Below are 18408 nucleotides of genomic sequence, written 5' to 3'. Positions count from 1 at the left end.
GGTTGTAGGCAATAATGTGTTGATCCAATGGCAGCAGCCCTGCATGCAGGATGGAAAAGAGGTGCGGGATCAACTGGATCGTTTCCCCCGGGTTTTTGTGGCGTCTCCACTTTATCGGATTTACCCCGTTCCTCGCGTCCCTAGAGGCGCATTCCGTTCAGCCTTTGATGGTTCCCACTGGACAATTTATTGCATGCGGGGAAACAAGGATTAAACATCGTCAGGGCGCATTTGGCTGCGCGCTAGAACAGGTGCGGAGGACACTCCGGATATTGAACTCGGTATCAAATCTCCCGGTTAATTCAGCTGTATCTATATTTCCGTGTCCTCTTTTCTTTTGCGCTATATGCATTAGACACTGTCGGTAAATTTATTCGAGGTGACCGCGACTTGTACGCCACGGGACACCGGTCCGTCCTGCTGAAACATAGCGCCGGAGGGATGAGTCTCGGCGTCTCACCTATAAAAGGAATAAGATGTAGCATTTCATCCCTCTTCACACCACTCATAGTTTCTTCTACCGTGTAATACTTGAAATTCTCAGAATGGTTCGCTGCTCTGCTGCAACACTGGCCTTGGCCGCAAGCGTTCTGCCTTATCTGTATGATCGAGACCTATGAGACCTGATGTACGGCCCACTGACATCAGAATATGACAGAGCAAACGGTTCTGGATTAAATACAGCTGCTAAGGCCATTGGCAAGGTTTATTTTGGTACAGCTACAGACAATTCGGACTTGAGTGACACGGCCTACGTGACTGAATTGAACAACACGCAAGATTTTGGCCAGATCACTCCTGCAAATTCTCAAAAGGTATGTAGACACAGTTTTACCTTGAGAATAAATACTAATATCACGCGATAAGTGGGATGCAACCGAGCCTGAACAAAACACCTTTACCTTTACCCAGGGAGACGCCATTATCGACCTGGCGATTGCCAACGGTCAGCAGACCCGATGCCATAATCTGGTCTGGTATAACCAGCTACCCAGCTGGGGTAAGTTTAAGAACTCCTCGGACATGTCACGCGTCATGTATCTAAGTTCTGCACAGTTACTAGTGGTACCTGGACCAATGCGACGTTGCTCGCAGCCATGAAGAACCATATCACAAACGTGGTTACCCATTACAAGGGTCAATGCTATGCTTGGGATGTGGTTAACGAAGGTCAGTTCTTGTTCAGTTCTGAATTGCAATAGAACATACGCTAATCACATGCCTTCCAGCCCTGAATGAGGATGGGACTTTCCGGGACAACGTGTTCTACGAATATATCGGCGAGGCATACATCCCCATTGCATTCGCCACCGCAGCAGCTGCAGACCCCAGTGTCAAGCTCTACTACAACGACTACAACATCGAATATGCTGGTGCCAAAGCCACAGCTGCACAGAATATTGTCAAGATGGTCCAGGCTTACGGAGCCAAGATCGACGGCGTTGGTCTCCAATCGCACTTCATTGTCGGCAGCACTCCCAGCCAGAGTTCACAGGCCAGCAATATGGATTCGTTTGTGGCCCTTGGCGTCGAGGTCGCCATTACCGAGCTTGATATCCGGATGACGCTACCTTCGACCGATGCTTTGCTTGCACAACAGTCAACTGACTACCAGAGTACCGTTGGTGCGTGCGCCCAGACTGCCAAATGTGTTGGCATTACCCTCTGGGACTGGACAGACAAATATTCGTGGGTGCCCGGCACCTTCTCCGGCCAAGGTGCTGCATGTCCATGGGACGACAACCTTGAGGAGAAGCCTGCATACAATGGTATTATGGCCGCTTTGGGGGCAACTGTCTCATAAACCTCCAGCTCCACCACCAAAAGCTCGAGCACCACCACCACTACCAGCGGCTCCACCAGTGTGGCTCGACGTTGGGGAATAGTGTGGCGGCGAAGGCTGGACTGGAGCGACTGCATGCGAGAGCGAGTACAATTGTACCTTTTCGAATGACTAGTACTCACAGTATCTGTGGGGGATAAGCCGCAGATGGTGGATTTCATTAGGCTTGGACGAGCCAAATGATGGGATGGGTTGCTCTTTCCTAAGCAAAATGTGTATTTACGGTGCCAAGGGAGGAAGAAATTCCATATGGAGAATGAACCGTCTTTTTTTTTAGATCTCAAATGTATGCACTGCACAATACCCCAACCTGCTCTAGATCCGGTCGCTATCCGGGAAACACCGAACAGAATAAAAAAACGCTTCATTCAGAGTACCACACCATGAAGCCGTGACAAAGGAAAGACATTAGTGTGGGATCTGAGAGATCGAGGCTCTTAGTAGCCGAAATGATACGGGTAGTCTATAGGCTCATCTAATGGGCCAGTTGTCGAAGGTTCTGTAATGGTACCGCCCTGCTGATAATCATAAGGATCGCCATAGTACCTGATCGGCAATGCCTGAAGCTCAACGGGGCTCATAGAAGAATAGTGCGCCCCAGTCGCAAGGCTAGTCGAGTCAAGAGGAAATCCGTGCATGCTTTCTCGTTTTCGCTTCAGGTCCTGCGGCGACATGAACACAGGCGGAGAATCGAAGCTAGGCGGGACCGGGACAGTTGACCTTCCAGGTTTGGCTTGGGGTATTGCAGCTTGTCGTCTCGGCGAGATTTCCGAAAAATCTCCACCATAAGCGAGCCTATGGTGAGGAGAGTCGACGGGTAAGCCTTCTGGCGCAGCACGCGGCGTGGTTGCGGCCGAGTTTCGAACTGAAATAGGGCTACTGTTTCGGCTGCGTTCTCCGTGGCTCTGGCCCGCTTCCTTGGGTAAGTTTGAACGAGAGATCCACACCGTCCCCTGTGTGTCTATGCAGACCTGGGAATAAGCTAATGATCAGCTGGCTGATTAGAAGCCACATACCAGTTTTTCCCTCCAAGAACTTCTCTTCTTCATGTCGCACTCGATAGAGCTCGTCCAGGATTTCCAATCTCTCTATTGGGGAGATCTGACGACGGATAGGCTGATCAGCTTCCCTCAATTTTCTGGCTGAGATCCCATGGCTGGTGCGCAGGTCGCGCAAGATATATATTAGGAGTCGAATGCGCTCTGGTCAACGGTCCGGTTATTCTGTGTTGCCAAAAATTGAGGATACTATAATCTTCTTACCAGATTTGGGCAGGTGGTCTGGTTCTCTGTGGCTTACTCCAGATGGCCACCAGGGTGGCTTTGTTTCATTTGGGTCCAGCTGCCGAGGAGTTCCCGCAACGATTTTCCGTCCGTTGTACGGGTAGTTGACCTGCTTGCGAGGCTCCACGAGCTTGATATATGCCTTTGCAAGCACTCGGCAATTTGTCTGTTGCAGGTTCTCAAAGGCCTTTTTATAATAGCGACCTAGCAGGTCGGCATCCCTGACGGATATCATGACTCTGGAGTCGCTGGTAGTGTTGCTTTCCTCATTCCTGGCGTTTGATCTTCTATGCTGGGGGAGATCAGTGCGCTGGAAATGCCAGGGATCTTGATAAGCAGGCCACCCTGGCGACTGAAATGGAATGGCCGAATCAAATGGCGACTGCATGGGGGGACCATTCCTAGCTCCCATCCCAGAGTAGGATGTGCGAGGCCTCTGGAATTGGCGAAAGTCCTTTTCGCTATTCATCTTTGAATTTGGCGAGACTGGAATATTGGGTTCAACTACAACTAATTAGCTAACCGGAAAGCTTTGGTGTGACAAGTGGAAGACAGACTTTGACAAGGCGACTGACAGGCCTCTCTTGACAGGGCCACTGCCTGTAAGAAAGTATCCGTTACCCTTGGAGATAAGATTGTCTGACAACTATCGGCGATCGACTGTGAGGATTTGAGACGAAGGTTGCCGGTTGCGTCAAGATATATGAGAGCAAAGTGAGTGCAGGATAACTGATCCTCCTGGGCTAGCATGGGCACGGTTGTCGGCGCCTGACTGGCGGTCAGCCTATTCGGGTCAAGCGGCCAAACAAGTGGCGAAGATACAATACGATCTGAACATCTGAGCTTTAGCTGAAAGTCGCATGCAGGTGGTTGGTTGTCCGGTCCAGGGGTTTAGCCAGCACGCGGCCACCGCCAACGGGACAAAGGGAAAGAGATCTCTCACAGCCAGGAAGCCCGGTTGAAGGAGCTCAAAAGACCAAGCTTCAGCATGAGGAAGAAAGCAAGAGGGGGAATTCGAACACAATAAGCTCACGAGATCGATCTGCTACGGAGATTTCGAGATTTATCAACTCGGCCGTCCCGTCAGCCCTGGCATGCTCAGCCTCGGAAATTGCCAATCGTGTGGGGATGCCCAGTTCTAGACAGGGGACGATAGGCTTGCGGGACCCAAAAAAGTACTGATTTACGATGAACGCCACAGATGCGTACTGGAGCCCGAGGGCCGCTAAACGAATGCACGTCCACGAAGGCCTACTACATAACGCGTTGTTGACTTGTCCTCGATGTTTCGCCGCCACCCATTCTCCACATAAGACGATCCCCGCAAGTTAGCATGGTAGCATTCTAGTTCTATCTAGATTGCATCCATTTCTTCGTGTCTGTCAGCTAGTTGGTATTTGCGCCACGCAACCCCGAATCGCGCGTCCGCTGTGCAACCAAGGGATCGCCTTGGCAAATGCCGCAAAACGGTGTGTCCCTCGCCTGAGCCTTATTGCATTATGGACAGTAGTACAAGGAATCAAACCGGCCAGTGAAGCAACAAGAACCGAATAGCTGGAAGTGGGGTGGCTGGGATTTCTTGGTAGAAGGCAGATAACTGATCCAATAGTCCACAGACCATGGAACCCAACACCCTAGAACGACCAAAAAAGCAAAGATAATATTGTTGATCCTCTACCGAGGCAGGCCCTACGATGCCCCGACGGCAGTGCTAGGTCGTACAGTATCGGCCCAGGAATGCGGATCAGCGCTAGCCGTTTTACAAGAGTCCGTCTCCTGGAATCGGCTGCCTCGCGGTCAACTATCTTCCTCCTTGCATTGACTCAGGGCAAGTTCAATGCCATGCAGGGTCAATGAGCTGCTTTCCTCGAGGTTACTAGCTTCCGTGGAAATGAGATCTATACGATCCGCCCTCCCGAAGCCAGTATCAATCGCCGCGATCCACTGGCAATACACAAAAATACTGACGTGATACCTTCTGCTAATTTCCCACCACCCTCAAAACAATAAATCAGGGGACCAAATCTAGGGCATTCTGTAGATCGCAGACACCCAAACTACCGCCTTTGACCCGCTTCTGGATTGTTGTACCCTTTACGATTTACAATACCGAACACCTCTTGGATAATAATTCTCCGAAGCTCTTCATTCGCAAAAATACGGGGGTGCGCTATGCCGTCTGGTGGCATATACGAACAATATCGGGACCAGTTGTGTTGAAGCGGGTGCTTTCCGAATCTCCGCTCGTAGTAGCGCTATCCACATAGGTGAGATCTGGCTATCTGTATCATTTGTACATTTGCGCGTTAGATTATCGTGCAGCATCGGACGTCCACCTCAGTTAGGATTCCAACTTTCTAAGACCCAGAGCAATTCCTACATTATTGCACTGCTGATATGACATTCACTGGGCAGCGTCAACTCAGCCACAGGATCAACAATAACATCGCTGTTTGCACTAGTCCCTGCATTTTAGAAGGCTCCTTCCTAAGAGGGTTTTCAGCCACACCTATTTTCAATGAATAGATAAGATTGGGTTACCCGTGTGCAATACATAAAGGTTGATCTGATTGACTAAATAGCGAAATGATAGTTATCGGTTCGTTGCTGGCCCAGTCAGGCCTCCAATCTGGGACAACCACGCACTAGTCCCTTCTCACAGCAAGTTAAAAGGCCAAAATATTACCTTGTGTTTCCCGATCCGGCTATTAAATAGGCGGCCAGTGCCGCTGTGTCCCTTCCGCCTTGCCATTTATCCTTACAAGAAAGATCTCCATTGCCTCGTTTCGAGGTGAGATTATGTATGTCATTTCTCTACTCCAAGATATAATGTGATATAATGAGACGCAGATTACCACCGAGTAGAAAAATGGTAGTCTCGGACTTGCGGAAAGGACCAGTCTGGTGTTAATTACCAACAATGCACGGTGCGCTCTCCAAGGTTGTTCCGTTGATTAACGACGGATAACTACTCCGTAGTTTGACCAGACATGCCAGGGCGAGAAGGCATTCCAACATGATTACGAGGCGTAAGCCACTTTCATTTTCGGGATAGGCTGCGCAATTACAATAATACGAACTGCACCCTGTCGGAAATCTTTTCCCGTAATCAAATTTCAGCCCAGGTACTCCGTACAACCGTAAATAATCTCGAGATTCACTTGAGGTTCACCCAGTCTTGTGGACGAGCAATTGCTGCAAAATCAATTCAGGCAACTCGTGGCTTGGATCAGCCAAACGGATGTGACTCTCATGCTGTATGTCGCAATTAACCGCAGAGTTGATGTTAGATGTGTTCGGGAGGAGAACCGGACACTCTTTGCCCCGGAGTGATGAAATGATTCCAAATCATTGGCGTTTCTGCTCTATTTTCCCCCTACTTTCTTCAAGTGTGGCGCATGCGTTCGTTCTCAATTAGTTCGTTTCTCGCAGAAGCAGAGAACCCCGGTGAGCTGGGGTAGGTCCAGACGGTTCTTTTGCGGCGATTGTTCGGAGGACGCTTGCATGAGTACTCCGGTTACTGACAGCCCTCTGCCGGTCATGCAAGGCTATCCTTGGGAGTGGGTCTCCTTTTTCCACTAATAGTTCGACGTACAGAAAATCAAAAATTTAGAAAAGTACACCCTACAGTTAGGGCGGGGCCTAAAATGTCGGGCTCGGTTCTTCCCTACTAGGTCAAATCTCCGTCCGCTTCAGGTCACTGGTACGCTTCCTTTTGTGTTCCAGCTAATCATAGGACTTGGGGTTGAGTTGGGGATTCATGTATATAGGATCTTTAATCGGCGACCATGCCCGAACCCTCCAGGAACAGGGGTGTAGCCCGGGATCCAACTGGATTTTTAAGCCTAACTGACATTACAGAACCCACCACGGCTCGTAATGGTGTTCAAAGGCGGACCGAGTCCTTCTCCCCACGGAATCTGTGGTCTCTTACGCATGGGCATCGATGGGTACGTGCCGCCTCGATCCCAGCGCAGGGTCGTTCTCCGCTTGACCGGAGAACAACGGCGCGGTATGTGCGATGCAGGACCATCCTTCAGCGGTATGAGACGTTGTTCAAGCCAGGGATGCCAGTGAAGATGTACATACAACACACAATGCCATTTTGGGTTAAGTCCGTACGAGATCCCTTTTCTCGTGGCTGGCTGAAAAGGCTCCTGTCATTCCTCATAGGGGTCCTCTTCGATGCCCCTGCGCAACCCTCTCCGTGGTCGTGCCGGGCAGTGATCTCCACCTTGCATATCCTGGAAACTGGATCGTTTCAGTGCGGTGGCGTCATGACGCTCCAGTTCTAGCGTGCTGCATGCCGCCCGTTCTGCCACGATGCACGAATGTGGGTACCGACATCCTCTTCCAAAGCCTTCATGAATTCAGACACGGACCATCCACTATTTTCTCTCCTCGCAGGTCTCCTGTCACTTGATGCTCCTTTTGCAGATCACGGAAAGAGCCGATCGAAACCCGGGTCAATTCAGCGCACTTCCGCGAAGGGTCCGTGACACATTGTTTGGCTTTAGGGCTTGTCGATCATGCTCGCCATAGTTAGCGTAGTCTCGGAGCATTAATAATGCTCCCTTCTGCCCATGAATATCCTGCGTGCCGAACGTGTTCTGTACCAGGGTCGTGAGTTCAAGGACGGCGTTATCTATGACCGGCCAGGTGCTCGCTATCAGGTGTTGATATTACTTCCACTGACAAGACAGCACCGGAAAGGAGGTGTCCGACCACTCGTATCCTTGCCCAGCGACGATCGTTTTGGTGGACCCTCTCGGTACCGTTGGAACATGTAAACAGTAGTACACAGTGCACCTTGTTGATAGTTATCTCGGTTCAAAGCAGCGAAATCATCAGATGAAAGGAGAGTGGATGAATTTGAAGCTCTACATCTGCCACCGCACGTCATCCGGCTGCCCTGCTGGCAACTAGCGTCTGGCATGTGAGGGTGGACAGGCACTGGCTGTCATGCCTCAGGCATTCAACATGTCATGTGATGTGTCATGCCATACTGTACAATACCGAGCGATACTGCCTGTAATGCGGTATCTTACTCCGCGGTGACCATGCGATCGCGCATCCCGTGACCGCCTCTCTCCGGTCACTCTTTCTTTCTCACTTCTGCTTCCACTGCTGTTTCTCGAACGACGGTCTGAGTTGACACCGATTGCACATCCACTTCTTCTGTGCACCGGTCAGATTCAATCCCCCTCTTGGGTCTCCACCCGCCCAAAGGGTCATCGCTGCATTAGCCCGCCCGCCCACACGGCTGATCACTCTGGATTCGGGCGACCACCACAACCACCTTCGACTAACCGACCAGAAGGTCGATCTCACTCCCGCCACCAATCATCTTGGGGCTTTTGCTTCTTTGGCTTCTAAACCCGGTTCTCTCATACCGACCAACCGCCATCCCTGAATTCCCGCGAGGAAGCAAACCCCCCTTGGCACTTGTCTGTGCGGTGTACGTAATCCAGGTCTTTTCGGAACGCTCGAGGAAGAAGCAGCCGGTGTTTCGTTAATTTTTATTTTGTTGGATCATCGCCATTGAAGGATCGTCAAGGGAGACGATATTACGGTCCACTGCCGGCCCCCTTTGCCCTACCTTATTGCGCGATGGATCCAAATGCCGGATACCCAGCGGGCTTCCCGCAGAACCAGCAGATGCCTTTCTACCCAAACTCCATCCCCCAATATCAGCCCAACACTCCACAACAACAACAACAACAACCCTTTGGCGCAATACCCATGCAGCCCGGTCCCGGTGGAGTTATGATGCCCTCAGGTTTCCAACAATCATCCGGTACGTGATCTCCCCCCTTTCGACCTCTTGTCGCCGCCCCGCGGGGGCGGTGACATGTCGCTCAGACGTCAAGGGACCAGGGAGCCGCGCATAATCATGGCCAGCCCCCCTCAGACGTACAGCACGTCGGTTGGAGAATGTATCCGGCGTTGACCGCTAATAATAATGGCAGCAGCATCCCTTGAGAATTTCTCAGCACCCTTCTCGCAGCCGCCAGTGGCCGCAAACATGAACCAATTTCCGCAGCCACAAGGCTCCACGGCCCACACGCCCTCCACCGTGGCGCAGACCTTTTCGCAAAACATGGCCTCGCTCTCGGCCAACAATATGCTTCCCAACCAACAGAAACTCCAACCGCAAACTTCCTCCCCCCAAACCGCGCCTCAGCCTATGTCCCCGGCGCAGGCGCAAGCTCAGGCCCGAGAGAAATCACGCGTCACGACCCTCCTCGATATCAACTCTACGTTACTGCAGGAGGTGGTGAATCTTCAAGCCGCGGGCAAGGCCGGGGCTGCTTCCAACAACTCAAACCAGGACACTTCCGAGCAGTTGGCGGATGCGCCAAAGCCCGCAGCGCAGAAACCGAGCCAGGAATACATCGAGTGTATGCGCCGGCTGCAGGCCAACCTGGCCTACCTAGCGACCATTGCCGACCGCGCAAAGAAATCGGGCGGCGTGGCACCTCAGGCTCCCGCTATCATGACGCCGCCACCCAATCTGCCCGCGGTGCACGATCTGTACGGCAAACTGAACGAACTGTTCCCACGGGGAGGCAAAGGTTCAGAGGGCACACCGCACGCCAAGCTCACACCACCAGGCATGCAAGGCAACGGCGGGCCGAGCCCTTCGTCCATGTCGGAGTCCGTCTGAGGTGGGCTGGAGGGACGGGAGGATCTCCCGCATATCAGAAATATCGATCAATATCGAACAATAGTTCCCGGATTCGCTCCTCCAGGCAACCCCGGAGAAGCGCGCCGTCACGGGGCCCCGATCTACCAGGACCAAGTCGATCCAGCGAGGTCGCGTGAAGGGCCGCCTTCCCGTCCCGGGGCCCGCTCCCACCTACACCATTTTATCTCAGTGATGGTGGCCCCGGTGACCTCCTCAGGGACCCTAGGTGATCCAGTAGTCTAGAAATGCAGAGGATGTACTATTCCTATAGTAACTAAATTGAAAATCGATCAGTTGACCCCAACACCTGAGCCCAAGGCGGTGAACCAATCAGCGCCTTCCCGCCGCAGCTCACGCTTAGCTCACGTTTGCATGTCTTCTTGTCTGCGCCGGGTCGCTCCTTCCCTCGCGTCCTTGTCCTGGTCCTTGTCCTTTTCATCGCTTCCGGCTCGATCGCTGCGTCCGACCTCCCGCCTCCCCCGTCTCCCTCTTTCTCCTCCCCAACCTCGCCCGACAACCTTGCTCCGGACGATGGATGCCGACTTTGGCGCCAAGCGCAAGCGTAGTACCATCGCCGGCGCTACGGAGCGTCCAGCGAAACAGTTAAAGCCCGAAGGCTCCGTCCTGACGCCCTCGGACGCTACCCCCGCGAATGGAACGGTCTATGATGTGGAGGATGAGGAAGATGCGGGACGCATGTTGGCCGTTGGGCCCGCGCAGGCAGATTCGCCCGAATGGCAAGCGACGATTGAGACGGTCGTGAAGAGCGTCGTGTCTATTCACTTCTGCCAGACTTGCTCCTTCGATACGGACCTCTCCATGAGCAGCCAGGCCACGGGGTTCGTGGTCGATGCCGAGCGCGGCTACATCTTGACCAATCGCCATGTCGTCTGCGCCGGTCCGTTCTGGGGCTATTGTATCTTCGATAATCATGAAGAGGTGAGTTGCGCGTGATAGTCTGGGCTGCTATACTGGTAATTGACTTGGCCCCCGCGTTGGGTTTGGCAGTGCGACGTTCGTCCCGTGTACCGCGATCCCGTGCACGATTTTGGGATTCTCAAGTTCGACCCGGCTGCCATCCGCTACATGAAGCTCACGGAGCTCAAGCTCCAACCCGATGCTGCTCGGGTCGGTGTAGAGATCCGTGTGGTGGGTAACGATGCGGGTGAAAAGCTGAGCATTCTATCGGGTGTGATCAGTCGGTTGGACCGCAATGCACCAGAGTATGGCGAAGGGTACAGCGATTTCAACACAAACTACATCCAGGCTGCTGCTGCTGCCAGTGGCGGTAGCTCCGGCAGTCCCGTGGTCAATATTGACGGCCGTGCGATAGCTCTGCAAGCTGGTGGCCGGGCCGACGGGGCAGCGACGGATTATTTCCTGCCGTTGGATCGTCCACTTCGTGCGCTGGAATGCATTCGCCAGGGTCAACCGGTCTCTCGTGGCACGATCCAAACTCAGTGGCTGCTCAAACCGTTCGATGAGTGTCGTCGCCTCGGCCTGACGCCCGAATGGGAGGCGGCCGTTCGTAAAGCTGCCCCCACAGAGACCAACATGCTCGCCGCGGAGATCATCTTGCCCGAGGGCCCAGCAGATGGGAAACTGCAAGAGGGAGACGTGCTTCTGCAGGTGAATGGAGAGCTGCTGACGCAATTCGTCCGCCTCGACGACATTCTCGACTCCAGTGTCGGCAAAACGGTGAAGCTACTGGTTCAGCGAGGAGGCGAAGACCTCGAGGTCGAGTGTCAAGTGGGTGATCTCCACGCCATCTCCCCAGATCGCTTTGTGACTGTTTCTGGTGGCACATTTCACGACCTGTCGTACCAGCAGTCGCGGTTGTATGCCATTGCCACGAAGGGGGTCTACGTTTGCGAGGCGGCGGGTTCCTTCAAGCTCGAGAACACACTTTCAGGGTGGATCATTGATTCGGTCGACAAGCGGCGGACTCGAAATCTGGACGAATTTGTAGCAGTGATGAAGACTATTCCTGACCGCGCTCGGGTGGTCATCTCGTACCGTCACATCCGGGATCTCCACACGAAAGGGACGAGCATCATCTATGTCGATCGTCATTGGCATCAAAAGATGCGTCTGGCGGTCCGCAATGACGAGACTGGACTATGGGACTTCTCAGACCTCGCCGACCCCATTCCTGCCGAAGAACCAGTTCCAAGAAAGGCAGAATTTATTCAGCTGGATGGGGTCAGCCAACCAGCAGCAGCAGAAATTGTCCGCAGCTTCGTGCGTGTGTCATGCACTATGCCTCTGAAATTGGATGGATACCCCCAGGCCAAGAAAACAGGGTTCGGATTGGTGATCGACGCTGAAAAGGGCTTGGTGGTTGTCTCCAGAGCCATTGTTCCCTACGATCTGTGTGACATCAACATCACTGTCGCTGACTCGGTCATCCTCAACGCTAAAGTGGTCTTCCTACACCCCCTCCAAAACTACACTATCATCCAATATGATCCCAGCCTCGTCGATGCGCCTGTGCAGAGTGCCAAGCTCAGCACTGAGTACATCAAACAGGGCCAGGACACCATTTTCGTTGGGTTCAACCAGAACTTCCGCATTGTCGTGGCCAAGACTGCCGTCACCGATATCACCACCGTGTCGATTCCCGCCAACGCATCTGCCCCTCGGTATCGAGCCATCAACCTCGACGCCGTCACTGTAGACACAGGGCTCAGCGGACAATGTACCAATGGTGTTTTGATCGGCGAGGATGGCGTGGTGCAGGCTTTGTGGTTGAATTACCTCGGGGAACGGACCCCCAACTCGCACAAGGATGTCGAGTACCACCTCGGGTTTTCCACCCCGTCACTTCTCCCTGTGACATCCAAGATTCAGCAGGGCATCACTCCAAAGCTGCGAATCCTGAACATGGAGAGCTACGTCGTACAGATGAGCCAGGCGCGCATTATGGGCGTCTCGGAAGAATGGATCGAAAAGGTGGCTCAGGCCAATCCTTCTCGTCACCAGCTCTTTATGGTGCGCAAGGTCGACTGCCCACCTGCAAACTTTACAACCGACGCCGAAAATTTCCAGGAGGCCGATATCATCCTTACATTGGATGGCCAGCTTATTACCCGGGTCTCGGAACTGGATGTGATGTATGAAAAGGAAGTATTGGAGGCATTGATTGTCCGGGACGGCCATGAGATGCGTATCAAGGTCCCGACGGTGCCCACGGAAGATCTCGAAACCGACCAGGCCGTTGTTTTCTGCGGTGCCGTTCTGCAGAAGCCGCACCATGCTGTGCGACAGCAGATTTCCAAGTTGCATAGCGAGATCTATGTGAGCGCAAGGGTAAGATTTATGTCGCGATTGTCGATCAGAATAGTACTAATCTCTACCAGAGCCGGGGCTCCCCATCTTACCATTATGGCCTCGCGCCCACCAACTTCCTCACCGCGGTCAACGGCGTTCCGACTCCCAACTTAGATACCTTCGTCAAGGAAGTGCGCAAGATCCCAGATAACACCTATTTCCGACTCCGCGCTGTGACCTTCGACAATGTTCCATGGGTGGTTACCATGAAAAAGAACGATCACTACGTAAGTCCTGTCCAATTTTCATTTTAGTAGCATAGCCTGACATGTGCCTTCTTAGTTCCCAATGTCCGAATACAGAAAGGACCCCTCCCACCCCTCGGGCTGGCGCACCATCTCTCATGAGGATGAGGATAACCTGGGTGCTGCTCCCGACGCCGCGAACCTCAACCCGGACGCAATGGACGAGGAGTTCATTGGTGGAAGTGACGTTGAGCCGGATGCGGAGTGATGTATTTGCATTCGCAGTGGTGGTAATAGGCAGTTTATTCTTGTACCATATTGCACAAAGCGGCGCTGCCAGGATGGATTCGGAGTGAGAATAGGATTTTTGTTCCGGGTCTTCTATATTGTTTACCTTTTTATCTTCCAATCGGGTGTCTTCTTCTATCTGGAGTGCACGTCGACGTACAAATAATCTAGAATATTGTTGCATCGTATCTGGTTGTGTTTTTATCTTCATTTCAGGCTGTACTACCGGGCTTCTAATGGGTTCATGGCAGCTATTTCTCCTTCGATTTTGGGATCTAAATGGGTTGTGTGTGCCCTGCTTTGACGTTAGACACTTTTGGATTTACTTTGTTTCCCTATTTCTCAAAGTCGTGTGTGGAAAGCACATGGCAGAACTGTGCGAAATCCACGATGTGAAAATATATATCCAGAGCGGAGTACACGACGATCACCACAACGTAAGTCGAATCTGACAAAATATTTACAATTGTTTCAAAAATCATAATCAGAAGAATTTGATATGAAGAAGAATCTCAAAAACAAAAAGAACAGTGCATCATCCGTGAATCGAACACGGGCCTCGTCGATGGCAACGACGAATTCTACCACTAGACCAATGATGCTTTCATGACGGGAAAGAGGGGGCTGGTGTTTTATTATCGAGCAAAGGCAATGCTAACGCTAACAGACATTCCAGGTCTTGAATACTCCTACGAATGCTCCATATAAATCCACGAGATAAGGCCTATACGCATCCACGGATGCCATATGCAATTGTAATCTAAGACAATCATAACTCCAGAAACTCGCGTAGAGATAGAACACACGGGAAACCCACACATAACGCCGGTCAAGCAAAATATCAATTGCCAAACCACTCCCCAAACTACCACATCTGTTCAATCACAAGCAGTTCCAAGAAAGTTACATCAATCAACTCCCAATATGCCTTGACCTCAAACTCAGGGGTTGAAGGACCACCCCCCGTTGAGGCGGAGCCGTTGCCTGTCGGCGCGGTCTCTCCGGATTTCATCCTGCGTGAGCCCATCCGGGCCTGACCAGTTCGCACTGCTGGTGCGGTCGCGGTATTTTTTGATCTTCTTGTCCGCCTTGAATGTTTCTTCCAGCGAGAAAGGCGCAATTGGACCGAAGATCGAGTCGACTTCCATACCCTCCTGATCCCGCAGGATACTTTCCAGTTCCTTGGTCTGCGCCCATGATGGCACGGGGAGCATATCCGAATCCGAGTCGTCCTCATCTTCACTGTCTGTGGCAATCTCCGGTAGATGAACACTATCGCTGTTGGGATACTTAGGCGACGGTTTGGCGGGAGGAGCGCGCTGCGAACTGGCTGCTGACTGCTTATATGCAGCCGGGGGCGGCGCATGATTCGGGTCAGCGAATGGGATCTTGCCGCTGGTAATTTTCGCCATGTCCATAGGATGAGCGGGTCGCTGTGGTTGAGCATTTTTGAAGGCCGAAGAACCAGATGGATGAGCCATTGATGCCTGGCCATGGCCGTAGAAAGACGGCTTTCCAGGTTCCTTGCGAATTGGGGGAGCCATTGGAGCCCGCACTGGTTGCATGGGGTTATGTTCATCATCCGTCTTCCTTCGCTTAGCATCACTGGTAGAATGGGCGTTGCTGGGCTTGGAAACCGCCGGTCGGTGATTCGTCTCCTCATCCATCACTCTCTTTGGCGGCTTGGCGGGATTTGGTACCGGCGGATTGATTGCTCGACCATAACCCAGCCGAGACGGAGGTCTATTGGCTCCCATGTCATTCCGTTGCGAGGATTGCTGCCCTGCCTTCTCATGTTGAAGCATTGGACCCTAAGACACATTAACAAGATGATATTAAAATAGCCGATGGGTTCTTACCTCGTTGAGCGATTGCTGGCTGCCTTGTCGCTCGTGTTTGCGTGCGTTCTCTTGCCGCCGCTTTTCAATCGCCTGCATGTGGGCGGCTTTCTGCGGGTCCTCCTGAGCAGAGCGTTCCCGACGCTCTCGTTCAGCTTCAGCACGGCTTCTCATCTCGTGCCGACGAGCCTCTTCCTGCTGTTGCTGAGCAGCTCGTTTGCGTTCTTGTTCATGCTTTTGTTCCTCCCTGCGACGCTCATCCTGTTCCTTCTTCCGTTCATTGGCAAGTTGAGCCTTCCGTTGCGCTTGGGTTTGACTCGATACAGAGCCCTTAAAGCTACTCGTCGACGAGGCCGTGTGAAGAGACGAATTACTGCCCTTTTTCTTCAAAGTTGCCTGTTTCTGAGCAGGAGCTGGGGCAGGTGCCGGAGGGTTCGACTCTTGAACACCGGAAGAAACCGAAGGCAATGGCATTCGGGACAGTGTGCTGCCCACACGGATAGACACTGGCTGCGGCTTGGGCTTTTGTACAGCTTCACGAGTTGGCCTGACAGGACGTCGCTCATTCTTCGGTTGGGAAACGGATTTAGACGCCACTTCGTGCACTGATTCAGGCTCGCGTGACTGCTGGCGCTGCACCTGTGCCTTGCCAGTAATTGGAGCTGTCCGATCTTCCGGCTCAATGGAAGATTTGTCTTGAGCGGCCTTGAGTTGGATGGCCCGCTGCTTCTCCTGTTCCCGAGCCTTTTCTTGACGCGCCTCTTCCCGTTGACGATCCTCCAGTTCCCTCTGCCGCTGTTTTTCTGCTTTCTCAATCGAGCCCTGCGTCCGGTGGCCCTCTTGCCGAGATGGACTAGAAGCATGGGGCGCTTGAGACTCGAGTCCATCTACGCCACCAACGTCAGCGCCGGGTCCATCCTGGAGCTGAGATCGAGTTTGCAGGGGCGACGAGCTTTCAAACCTCGCCGAACTCGAGACAGCACCGGTGCTGGTAAATAGTCCCTTTGCTGATTTCATGATGGATTGTAGTCTCATCTTCGAAGCACTCAAGGGCCCATCAAAACGCCTGGGAGAACCTCCGGGAGTGGTGGATGTCTCAGCGGATGTGCCCTGCAGATTACCAGCTTGTCGAGGAGATGAAAAGATCGAAGTCGCCGATTTGGGACGGGCTGCTTCTGTTGTAATAAGGGCGCCAGCCTTCTGGCCGGTTGACTGTTGCTTCTCGACATCGAAGAGCTTTTCCATGACATCGGTAGTCTTGCTCTTCGGAATACCTGGACGTTGCGGCGAGCTTAAGGGCTTGATCCAGTCGTCGTCTTCGTCTGCCACTGGTTCCGGAGCCGGGGTTTCGCGAGCCTTCTGGCTTGAAGACTCCGATTTTGCCTCTGCTTTGTTGGCCGGTAGATCTGGGTAAGAAACCTGACCCCCAGACATTCCTGGTATGGCCGAGATAGACTTCTTGGAGCGCGAGGGTTGGAGCTTGCCCAACATACTGATCCTTTCATGTAGGGTCTGGGTCGACTTCTTGTTGTGGAGCTGGCCAACCTTGATCGTGTCATCATCGCCTTCGGCCTCCTTTTCATCGTCGATCTCCATGTGCCCTGAAGAGCCATTGTCTTCAGTCGCAGCTTGAGTCATCCTTTGGCCTCCTGTCTGTCGGCCAAAATAGCTGGAAGGTCCGGCAGTGTTCAGTTTCGCGAGATCAATGTGGCTGGTGCGAGAAATTCGCGGACCGACCAGGCTTTTGCCGAGAGGCTCACGCGCCGGCAGAGAAGCGAATGTTAAACTGCTCTTCCGAACCAGTGGTCGCTCGGGCGTAGAACCATCAGACGGAGAGCCAATATCGTCAAGGTTGTCAAGAACAGTATCTTCGTTTGCATCCTCACCTTCTTCCATTTGATCATCCTGTTGCTGAACTCCAGGCGTTGCCACGGGCTGTACCGCCGAAGGCTTCTCTGGCGAAGATATCACCTTAGCTTCCTTTTGCTTCGAGTTTTTCTGAACCGGAGACTGTTTTTGCTGTTCCTCCAAAGCCGAATTGACCTTTGACTTGGAATATGTTTTGAGTGTTGGGGTCGCGTTCGAATCTAGATCTGGATCCCGTGGGTCCGGCGAACGAGTTTTCTGTTGTGTAGGCGCTGGGTTGACATTGATGGGTTCAACAGTCTCCCCACGAGATCGTACATTCTCCTGGGCAGAGTGGAAGGAGTCTTCGGTCGGCTGTGGGCCAACCGACATGTCTCTTTCCTGGGTGTGGGGCTCCATAGGTTCTTCAACAGGTTGGGTAGACGTCTGAGACTCTGGTTGCACGTTCGGCAGGACCATCTCGTCATCTTCCACCATCCCATGGTAGCCAGAGTCGGTGTTATATTTTGGAAAGGAGTTCAGGTTCTGACTGAGGTTAGGGTAGTCAGGCTGAGATACATCCCCGGGCACGTCCTTGCGGGGAGCAGTCGAAGCCATCATGTTTGCGGGCTTGGAGACGACTCGATGAATGAATGGGCTCGGGCTGACTCTGTTCTCCAGTTGCTTATGAGTGGAGGAAAAGATCTCACTCAAGGGCTGTCATGATTTTGTTAACTGACAGCAATGCACAACCAGCAACACGACACTCACCAATCGATTCTCTTCTGGAACCCGCTTCCGAGCCGTTCGAGGAGTCTTGCCCCTCATCTTTCCTGGTGTCTTGAACACGTCCGTGAGGTTGCTAAGGACAGGGTCAGCATGCTAAGGTTGCCGACTATAGTAGGTACAACTCACACTTGGCCCTTGGAGAAGATCTCGGCCATGTGCTCATTGAGCCATTCCATCTCATGGCGGACGGGATATTCCACCTCCTCAATCTCTTGGTCCACCAGCTCCCTCATGTTCTCCTTCTCTGCCGCAATCCATGCTGCAGAGCCAACGGGCTTCTGCACCCGCGTACCGGCGGCGGCCATGATGTAAACAACGC

General features: G+C 52.8%; 6 protein-coding genes across 6 annotated transcripts; 3 read left to right on the top strand and 3 right to left on the bottom strand.

The window, feature by feature from the left end:
* Positions 1-545: 545 nt before the first annotated feature.
* Positions 546-1804, top strand: N7474_006338 (putative endo-1,4-beta-xylanase; the record flags this gene model as incomplete). Its single annotated transcript, XM_057197748.1, has 5 exons — positions 546-601; positions 659-815; positions 868-1000; positions 1057-1170; positions 1230-1804. 5 exons carry the CDS (start codon positions 546-548, stop codon positions 1802-1804), a joined length of 1035 nt encoding a protein of 344 aa, XP_057051188.1.
* Positions 1805-2280: 476 nt separating this feature from the next.
* N7474_006337 (DUF2841 domain-containing protein) lies at positions 2281-3595 on the bottom strand (the record flags this gene model as incomplete). The annotated part of the gene is made up of 3 exons (XM_057197747.1): positions 2281-2804; positions 2860-3045; positions 3106-3595. The coding sequence occupies 3 exons, from the start codon at positions 3593-3595 to the stop codon at positions 2281-2283; spliced, it is 1200 nt and encodes a 399-aa protein (XP_057051187.1).
* A 5141-nt stretch (positions 3596-8736) lies between these two features.
* Positions 8737-9793, top strand: N7474_006336 (uncharacterized protein; the record flags this gene model as incomplete). The annotated part of the gene is made up of 2 exons (XM_057197746.1): positions 8737-8923; positions 9096-9793. 2 exons carry the CDS (start codon positions 8737-8739, stop codon positions 9791-9793), a joined length of 885 nt encoding a protein of 294 aa, XP_057051186.1.
* A 552-nt stretch (positions 9794-10345) lies between these two features.
* On the top strand, positions 10346-13597 carry N7474_006335 (putative nuclear serine protease HtrA2/Nma111; the record flags this gene model as incomplete). Its single annotated transcript, XM_057197745.1, has 4 exons — positions 10346-10753; positions 10823-13123; positions 13174-13371; positions 13427-13597. The coding sequence occupies 4 exons, from the start codon at positions 10346-10348 to the stop codon at positions 13595-13597; spliced, it is 3078 nt and encodes a 1025-aa protein (XP_057051185.1).
* Positions 13598-14088: 491 nt separating this feature from the next.
* N7474_006334 (uncharacterized protein) lies at positions 14089-14364 on the bottom strand (the record flags this gene model as incomplete). The annotated part of the gene is made up of 2 exons (XM_057197744.1): positions 14089-14241; positions 14287-14364. The coding sequence occupies 2 exons, from the start codon at positions 14362-14364 to the stop codon at positions 14089-14091; spliced, it is 231 nt and encodes a 76-aa protein (XP_057051184.1).
* A 194-nt stretch (positions 14365-14558) lies between these two features.
* On the bottom strand, positions 14559-18394 carry N7474_006333 (uncharacterized protein; the record flags this gene model as incomplete). The annotated part of the gene is made up of 4 exons (XM_057197743.1): positions 14559-15428; positions 15477-18017; positions 18072-18162; positions 18216-18394. 4 exons carry the CDS (start codon positions 18392-18394, stop codon positions 14559-14561), a joined length of 3681 nt encoding a protein of 1226 aa, XP_057051183.1.
* Positions 18395-18408: the final 14 nt, after the last annotated feature.

The sequence above is a fragment of the Penicillium riverlandense genome, assembly GCF_028828495.1.
Source record: "Penicillium riverlandense strain IBT 135883 chromosome Unknown utg000006l_segment0_segment0, whole genome shotgun sequence".
In the NCBI taxonomy this organism is placed as follows: Eukaryota; Fungi; Ascomycota; class Eurotiomycetes; order Eurotiales; family Aspergillaceae; genus Penicillium; species Penicillium riverlandense.
This window is presented reverse-complemented; position numbering and strand designations above follow the sequence as displayed.